This window comes from Terrapene carolina, unplaced genomic scaffold, assembly GCF_002925995.2.
Source record: "Terrapene carolina triunguis isolate 2854851 unplaced genomic scaffold, T_m_triunguis-2.0 Scaffold68, whole genome shotgun sequence".
NCBI lineage: Eukaryota > Metazoa > Chordata > Testudines > Emydidae > Terrapene > Terrapene triunguis.
Genome location: NW_020664419.1, coordinates 40,568,831 through 40,578,491, shown reverse-complemented (window position 1 = coordinate 40,578,491; position 9,661 = coordinate 40,568,831). Strand labels below are relative to the sequence as shown.

The 9,661-nt window shown below is 41.2% G+C and overlaps 1 protein-coding gene across 1 annotated transcript in view; it reads right to left on the bottom strand.

Annotated features, from left to right (window-relative positions):
* Positions 1 to 9,661, bottom strand: part of CTTNBP2 (cortactin binding protein 2) — a 191,928-nt gene that overhangs the window by 32,084 nt on the left and 150,183 nt on the right. The window contains 2 exon segments of the mRNA XM_026648734.2: positions 3,237 to 3,424; positions 3,723 to 3,875. Of these exon segments, the coding sequence (XP_026504519.2) occupies positions 3,237 to 3,424; positions 3,723 to 3,875 (341 nt within the window).

Sequence of the window (9,661 nt, the reverse complement as noted above, 5' to 3'; positions counted from 1 at the left end):
GACGCGATAAATCGATCCCGGAAGTGCTCGCTGTCGACGCCGGTACTCCTGCTCCGCGAGAGGAATATGCGGAGTCGACGGGGGAGCCTGCCTGCCGCGTGTGGACCCGCGGTAAGTTCAAACTAAGATAGTTCGACTTCAGCTGCGTGAATAACGTAGCTGAAGTTGCGTATCTTAGTTCGAAGTGGGGGGTTAGTGTGGACCAGCCCAAAGATGCAGACAGGTGCCTTTAAAAATCTGGCCTTTAGGAGCTTAAGTCACTCTTGAAAATAGGATTTAAGAGCCTTTTACCTTTTACTCCTTGTCTTTACTCTCTGTGTAAATATTATCTTCATCATCAATGGCAGATACTACTAAAATACACTACTAAATTTTAATCCACAGAAAAAAATCACAGAAATTCACTTATTAAAATAAATTTGAAGAGTTCCGTTGCACTGTAAAAATAAACAACAATTCACACAGAAAAAAGTATTTGAAAGGAATTAGCCTTTTGAAATAAGTAATTTGAGGAAATTCACAATGGGTAGTGAAACTATTTAAGGCTTCTCTGTCAATTTTAAGCACAAGTAGATTTAGCAAGTAGGGCATCCCACATGCACCACTTTTAGCATCAGAATGATTTGTCTAATTTAAAAAGTTATATAAGTATTGTCTGTCTGTCTAGGAACTTAACTAATCCTCATCACCACAACATCTCAGAACCTCAAAATCATTAATAGATTTTATCTTCAAAACACTTCTCTGAGGGAGGGAGGTATTATTCCCATTCAACAGATAAAGGGAAATCAGGCACATGGGTAAGACTGGTGATTTAACCAAGATCATTCAGGAAGCCTGTAGCTGAACCAGGAATTGAACAATAGGTCCTCTGAATTCCCTATCAGTTAGGTCATCTTTTCTACTCCTATGGCAACCTGTTCTTCAAGCTATCCATAATACTGCTGCCAAGATTATCTTCCTTTGCAGATATTCTGACCAAGCTCCCATCCAAACCCCCCATATTTCTCAACTCTGCAATGGCTGCCAACTTATTAGTATTATCTGTTACCAAATAGCTTTCAAAGAATTCCACAACTCTGCTCCTGCCTATCTTTGCCCTTATTCCCACCTGCTTCTTAATACTCAATTTTTTTCTCCTCCTCTTGTCTCCTTTTCCTACTCGTGTACATCTTACTGCATACTGCCTTTCAGCTCAGAACAAACTTCCAATTTATAGAATCATAGATTCTTAGGACTCGAAAATGACAACTTGAGGACCCCCATTTTGATTTAAAATTTTGGGGGAATTCCCAAGCCCCCCCTGCTCAGCCCCCACCCCCCAAGGGCCCCACCCCTGCCCAACCTCTTCCTGCCCCCCTGCTCACACCATCCCCCCTGCTTCCATCGCTCGCTCTCCCCCACCCTCACTCACTTTCACCAGGCTGCGGCAGGGGGTTGGGGTGCAGGAGGGGATGTGGGGTGCAGGCTCTGGGAGGGAGTTTGGGTGCAGGAGGGGGCTGGGGTAGGGGGTTGGGGTGCAGAAGGGAGTGCAAGGTGCAGGGTTGGAGGTTGGTGGGCAGGAGGGGGTGGGGGTGTGGGCTCCGGCTGGGAGGTGCTTACCTCAAGTGGCCACAGTTCCCAGCCAATGGGAGCTGTGGAGTGGGCGCTCAGGGTGGAGGCAGCGTGCGGAGATCCCCTGCGCCCCTGACGTGCCGGCTGCTTCCGGGAGTGGTGCAGAGCTAGGGCAGGTAGGGAGCCCTGCCTTAGCCCCGCTGCACCGCTAGACTTTTAGCACCTAAAATCTCCCTGCTTGTCTTCAGTAGCCTCCGGGAAATAGAGAGAGGGGGAGTAGTTGAGGGAGGGGAAGGACTTGATCAGTGGGACCCGCGGACCCCCTGGAGTACCCTCAGGGACCCCCAGGAGTCTGCGGACCCCAGTTTGAGAAATGCTGATCTAGACCATCTCTGGCAAGTTTTTGTCTAACCTGCTCTTAAAAATCTCCAATGATGCAGATGTCACAACCTCCCTAGGAAATTTATTCCAGTGTTTAACAACCCTGACAGTTAGGAAGTTTTTCCTAATGTCCAGTCTAAACAGCTCTTGTTGCAATTTAAGCCCATTGCTTCTTGTCCTATCCTCAGAGGTTAAGGAGAACAATTATTCTCCCTCCTCCTTGTAACCTTTTATGTACTTGAAAACCGTTATGTCCCCTCTCAGTCTTCTTTTCTCCAGACTAAACAATCCCATTTTTTTTCTACCTTCCCTCATAGGTCAGGATTTCTAGACCTTTAATAATTTGTGTTGCTCTTCTCTGGACTTTCTCGAATTTGTCCACATCTTTCCTGAAATGTAGTACCAAGACACAATCCTCCAGTTGAGGCCTAATTAGCATGGAGTAGAGCGGAAGAATTACTTCTTGTGTCTTGCTTACAACACTCCTGACAATACACCTCAGAATGATGTTAACTTTTTTTGCAATGTATGCTAAGCCCTCCCTTTTCTCCAAATTGCTTCTGAAAATCCTTTTGTTCTGTTAAGCCTAGCAGAGATACACAGGACACTTAACTGTATCACACCCGCTTACATCTTTAGATTGTAGACTCTTTGGGACAAGGCTTTTATTTTTGCTTCATATTCTATTGCCATGTACAGTTACAGGATTATAAACACCTTCAAAGAGACCTTTTTCATGTAGATATTTGCAAACAGACAGTAACTATCCTTACTACTGTCTGTGGCAGACCTGTGTCTTTATGCCAATCAAGTGAGGTCACGCAAATTAACTAACAAAGTATATTATAGACATGGTACATTTATCCTTCAAACTGATTTTGTTTGCTTTTAATGTTCTGTAACATTGTTATTTTAGTGTAGTTTTTGGTGTGGAATAGTTATGATATTGTATGCTCACAAGTTTTTTAAACTAAAGGATCACTTTTTCTAAACACGTTTCAGAGTGGTAGCCGTGTTAGTTTGTATCAGCAAAAAGAACGAGGAGTACTTGTGGCATCTTCGAGACTAACAAATTTATTTGAGCATAAGCTTTCGTGGGCTAAAACCCACTTCATCGGATGCATGCAGTGGAAAATACAGTAGGAAGATATATATATAATATATATATATACACACACACACACACACACACACACAGAGAACATGAAAAAATGGGTGTTGCCATACCAACTCTAATGAGACAATAGCATTGCACACTTTTTTCTGAAAAAAATACTGAAGCCAATTTCAGCGTTTCTTACCTTATTTATAACTTTCCTTCTTAAAAACCTTTGAAGCAAGCCATGGATTGGTTCTCCATCCCACCTTAGTTGAACCCAGCGGAAATGTTGCTGAACCAACAAGTCGGAGCCTTGGAGACGAGACTTTGCAATTGTCCCCATTAGAAAGCAGTTCTCATGAAAGTAATATGCATCAGGCACACCATTTGCTAAAAATGAACCAAAAGACATTTTATTGCAATAATCAAAGCTTTCCTACAATCTACATAAGTGATTGTTAAAAGCAAGCAGCATTATATTTGTTTCTAATAAATGCAATTAAATTACAAATAAAAAATAACTAACATTTCTCACATGCAGTTGAGAACAGATAGTTTGAAACTATATATAAAACCAACAAAACTATAGAATCTTAATTCTCTAAATAAACTCTCCACACATTATCTATTATATTAAAACTGTATCATTATAATAAAATATTTCTCTACCCAACTTTGTTTTTAATACCTTTTTGAAAAGTGCAAGGATTTTCAGAACCACGATTCTCAAGAGGTGTCAGAAAGTCTCCCAGTAAATCAAATAATGAAGCTTTTTCCAGATTCTCTAAAATCACAATGGTTTTCTTGCTCACAGAAAGCTGTTTCACTGGGACCAGACAAGCTGTAACAAAAAGAACCCATTAATATATGCTTGTGCAAATCTCTTTTTAGTTACAAATATTACATTTAGCATTAACATGCTGCTTGAGAAAAAAAATTTATTTTTGCCTTTTAAAATTATGGGAAAAATAGTAAAAATTGAATGGATTATGCAACATTTAGTATTCAAAAACAAAAGGGAAATACCAAACAGCAGGGGAAAAAAATCATACTACATAGTAAGAAAAGAATGGTTTTTGAAATTATTATCTAAAGAAAGAATCCTAAAATGGACACCATTTCATCTTCACATTTACTACAAACTTCAGTATCCTAATACAATGATCCCTGCTTCAGAGGTAGAGAAGAAAAGATGGTGAGCCAAGATCTTTGGGAATGTGCTTATTCCTACTCATTCTGGCACACCGTAAAGCCTACACCAGTATACAAGGCAGTGATGTAATGGTCATTCCAGATTCATAAGTTTCAGAGTAGCAGCCGTGTTAGTCTGTATCCGCAAAAAGAACAGGAGTACTTGTGGCACCTTAGAGACTAACAAATTTATTAGAGCATAAGCTTTCATGGGCTACAGCCCACTTCTTCGGATGCATAAGACACTCTTTTCCCTCCATTGTGTTAGCTTGCCTTCCCTGAACTGATTCATGGGGACACTACCCTCTCTGCATTCTAATTCCTCCTCAACACCCACCTCTTATGTGTTGCCTATAGGAAACCAGCCAATTAATGATAGCTAGGTTGAGGCATAGTTGGGGATAGTTGCCTCTTTATCTATAATGTCCAAAAAATTGCAAATATATATAAAAATTGTATACGTGTGATTATATTCAACCCTCTATCTTGCCTAATCTTGGTTTGCCATTTGTTTTCTTAGACCATAAATTCTTCAGGGCAGAGATGTGTATATATACACAGGTACCTAGCAGAATGGTACCATCCTCTGGTTGAGGAATCTGTGTGCCACTGCAATATAAATATAAAACAATAAAACAACAAATTTTCTAAGAATGAATTTCAGCTGCCATTGTGTTACCTATTGACCTAACTTTGTTAGGCCATTTTGAGGTTTCTCACAATCTTTAGTCTTGTCTAACCTAAATAATTGTGTCAAACACAATTTTGCTACTTCACGGTTTGTTCTTTTTCTTCTTTTCACATCATTAGTAAATTTAGTAAATTAGTAAAGTCAAATCAGTTCTAGTACAGGTCCTTGGAACTTTCTACTATTAACCTATTTCCATGTCAAAAATTAACCATTTATCCCTTAACTTTGTACTTCATCTCTTAAACAGCTGCTAATGCAGGACAGGAGGGCTCCTAGGGCTCTAAAGGCATGTCTGTTCTTTACAGGCCCCTATTACGTGCCACATGGCTAGTCTTTTGGCTATGCATTTTTAACTATCTTCCACTTTCCTAACCTGCCTTTACTAAAGTTGGGATGATCCTTCCTGTGAGCTAAGTTCCCTCTAAGCTGTGCAGCTGCACAGCTCCCTATTTGGTGCCGCGCAGGTGCTCAGGGCTCAGGCGGGGAAAGGTGCCTCTCCCCAAGCCCTAGACCTGCCATGGTGCCCCTCCCTCTTCCCCAGCTCCGACCCAGCCCAGCCCCGGACCTGCTGCGGCTGGGAGACAGGCACCTCTCCCCTGCAGTCCAGGTGCTGCTGCAGGGAGAGAGCTGGAGGGGAGCCCTCTCTCCCCGCAGTAGCCCCAGGGAACCCCACTGCACCCCAAACCCCTCATCCCCAGCCCCACTCTAGAGCCCCCACCTCCAGCTGGAGCTCTCACCCCCTGCACCTTAACCCTCTGCCCCAGCCCTGAGCCCCTCATCCCCGTCCCCACCCCAGAGCCTGCATCCCCGGCCAGAGCCCTCACCCCCCCACACATCTACCAACCCTCTGCCTGAGCTCCTCATCCCCATCCCCACCCCAGAGCCCACACCCCAACCCTCTGCCCCAGCCCTGAGTCCCCTTCCACACTCCGAACACCTTGGCCCCACCCTGCCACATTAATTTGGTTATGCGCACGAATATGGAGGTGATGTGTCACACATCACATCCATACTGGTGCACATAACAAAATATATTCTGCAAATGAGTGGGAAAAATTAGAGGGAACACTGAGCATGAGGACAGTGTATGTGACTTAACCTTAACAACATTCATAACTTGAAATGTTTCTCCTCTGATAAATTCCATGTTTTCAAATGTACTTGTTTATCACCTTCACAACATTAGCCACTTAAGATATTGCATTGATTCCACCTCTGTTCAAATCCCCATGCCTTAATCTCTTCTCACTGCAACTTCTTTCTTTATAGCCTTTCTGAATCCTAGCTCTCCAGGGTGCAGCATGTGTGGAACGTTTCTATCCATAACTACATCATCCCCATCTTCAAACAATTCCACTGGCTCCCCAATAATATCAAGCATTAGATCAAAATTGTCCCCTTGTTTTAAAACTCCATAAACTCACTCCACCCAATAGCACAGGTTAAGTCTCTCTCTAATCCCCAACCCACTTACTCCAGCCTCCTCTGCCTCTCCATGCAATCTGGTTACAGTTGGCACAAGTCTCATCTTTCTTTGCAGTTGCTGCACTGTGAGATAGCATTTCTTTATCTTCAATTCACCATCACTTCTCTTTGTGTGTTAAACTCTAATGTATTATTTGTAGTGACTTTGCAAAATGCTTTTGGATACTATTTACATAGGTGTGGGAACTATCGGTGTGGGGGGTGCTGCAGCACCCCCAGGTTTTATGTGGGGCTCTGCTTCTGCCCCCCCCCCCACACACACACGCAGGGTCCTGGCTGCCGGCCCTGCTCCGGGGGCTCTTCTCCCAGGATCCTGGCTGCCAGCCCTGCAGCCTGAGGCTCTGCTCCTGGACCCGTGCTCGCCCCCAGCTGTGGCCCCAGCCTCGTCCCCCTTACCTCTGTCCGCGTCTCCCCCCCTCCTGGAGACACAGCCCTACTCCTGGCCCCAGCTCGGGGTGGGGGATGGACAGGGGCAAGGGGGCTGGCTTTCAGCACCCCCACTATTAAAAGTGTTCCAGTGCCACTGACTATTTATATGAAAGACATTATATAAAAATATCCTATGTATTTTACTGCATAATGTTAAACCAACTATCCCTTTGTACAATGATAATAATGTATTTTCTATGAGGACAAAATTTATAAATTATATCAATTTATTAAAAATTTACCTTTCTCGCATCTATGTTTACCAGTTTTGATAAGAGCTGTGATGCTGCTCAGAAATTATCTGACACTGTGGCCATAGCAATTAAGGCACTGGTTCTTACCTTTATGTATAATTATTCACATGAGTTATTGGGAATAAGTTCATACATAACAGCATGATCCCATACTCAAATCCTGTACAAAAAGTGAAGAGCTGCATTCATGACAAAATCTCAATTAGGTATGAGCATAAGAACATAGAAGATAAGAACAGTCATACTGGGTCAGACCTAAGGTTCATCTAGCCAAGTATCCTGTCTTCTGACAGTGGCCAATGCCAGGTGCCCTAGAGGGAATGAACATAACAGGTAATCATCAAGTGATCCATTCCCAGCTTCTGGCAAACAGAGGCTAGGGACACAATCCCTGCCCATCCTGGCTAATAGACACTGATAAACCTATCCTCCATAAATTTATCTAGTTCTTTTTTGAACCCTGTTATAGTCTTGGCCTTACAACATCCTCTGGCAAGGAGTTCCACAGGTTGACTGTCCATTGTGTGAAAAAATACTTCTGTTTGTTTGTTTGTTTGAAACCTGCTGCCTATTAATTTCATTTGGTGACCCCTAGTTCTTGTGTTATGAGGAGGAGTAATAACACTTTCTTATTTACTTTCTCCACACCAGTCATGATTTTATAGACCTCTATCATATCCCCCCTTAGTCGTCTCTTTTCCAAGGTGAAAAGTCCCAGTCTTATTCATCTTTGCTCATATGGCAGAGGTTCCATACCCCTAATCATTTTTGTTGCCCTTTTCTGAACCTTTTCCAATTCCAATATATCTTTTTTGAGATGGGGCAACCACATCTGCATGGAGTATTCAAGATGTGGGCGTACCAAGAATGTATATAGAGGCAATATATTTTCTGTTTTACTATCGATCCCTTTCTTAATGATTCCCAGCATTCTATTCGCTTTTTTGACTACCAGAGAATGAAGCACAAATGATAAATCACAAAAAAACTGTGTATTTTAAAACAAAGACCCTGCTTAAGAATTCTGCTTATGCTTGTCTGTATGAGTTCCCAAAATTTCTCATCCCAATAGGAATCTCAAGAACCCATCCTCAGCTATTACTTGTTTTATTTTTTTAAATAAAGTGATAATGGGCCAGATTCCCAGCTTGTGTAAATCATCACAGCTCTGTCAATATAAATATAAAAAAGCCCATTAAAATGCAGTGTTATGCTAGCACTTAAATCAGAAAAAAAAATAGAAAAAAAAAGTTACCTGTTTCATGTCAATTTTATTTATTTTAGAACCCTATCCTGTTTAAGTTAGTCAGTAGCAACCAGCAGTGTGCCCCAGTCTCACCAATAATATTGTACCAACACCTGCCTTCTCATCAAACTAGGAAGGCTATAGGATTCTATCCACAGAAATATGATGACCTGGGAACAATAAAACACATTTAACTAGCCTAAATGCTAAATGTATTCTCTCTTTTCTTTACCATTTCTTCATTCTCCCCCAATTTTTTTGTCTATTCCATTTTCTTTTTCTCACTGTTTCTCTCTTTTTTTACAAATAAAAACAAAACAAAACAAGAAACCTTAAAAGGCAGAGCAGAATCCCATTATGTGTCTGCTCTATCCCCCTTTTCCCCACATTCAGTTCCTCTTCTATGCTCTCCCTTCCTTAGTTTTTCCTCCCAATTGTTTTTACCAAGTGTGGTGTTAGTCCGTCCTGCCTTCCTTATCAGCTTTCATTACTTAGCCATCTCTCTTTTTTATTCTTCTTTACTGGTCATCCCAAAATTATAGTTAAGGCATGCTGACCAGAACCATTTCAAGAATAAGTATGCTGCTCCAAAATATCTGTTGTGGGATATTTCAATCTTTGTATAACTGTTTATCATTGTTTTAAAAAGTGGTTCACATTACACTAGCAACAGGAATTTAACTTTGTTCTGTAGCAATAAGACAAAATACACATGGATTGATGCCTACAGTTAGGCACTTAAATCCACATTTAAAATATCTAAAGAACAGGTCTGATTTTCAGAGGTGCTGAAAATCCATTACTCTCACTGACATTTGAAACTTTTAGCCACAGTGAAGAGAAGTACTTATTAAGTACTGGACAGATTAAAGAAGATGTATGCAGCGAAAGCTCTCTTAAGGTGAAATAACATTGTGTTAACATAATACTATTCTAGTATTCCAAATACAGATGTGCTTGTATGCTGTTAAATGTAATACCATGGAAAACTGGACAATACGATTAACAATATTTAACACACCACCTACCAATCAGAAAAAGATAATATTTGAGCAATAAATAATGAAGTATCACAAAAATCTGGGTTTTCAAAAAAGGCTATGTAGAACAAACAAATAAAAAACCCACTGATTTAAAAAGGACTAAAAGTGATCCTATAGAAATGGCTCACTACATTTATCCAGGTCTCCCGGAATTGGAGACATTCATTGATCTTACACAGTCTGAAGCCTATTGTTTTAATAAACTGAAGTTGAAAAATGGCATTCTTCTACTGTGAAAAATTCCAGTAGACAGTAAAAGTACAAATAAGTTCAAAACTTAAGAACTGG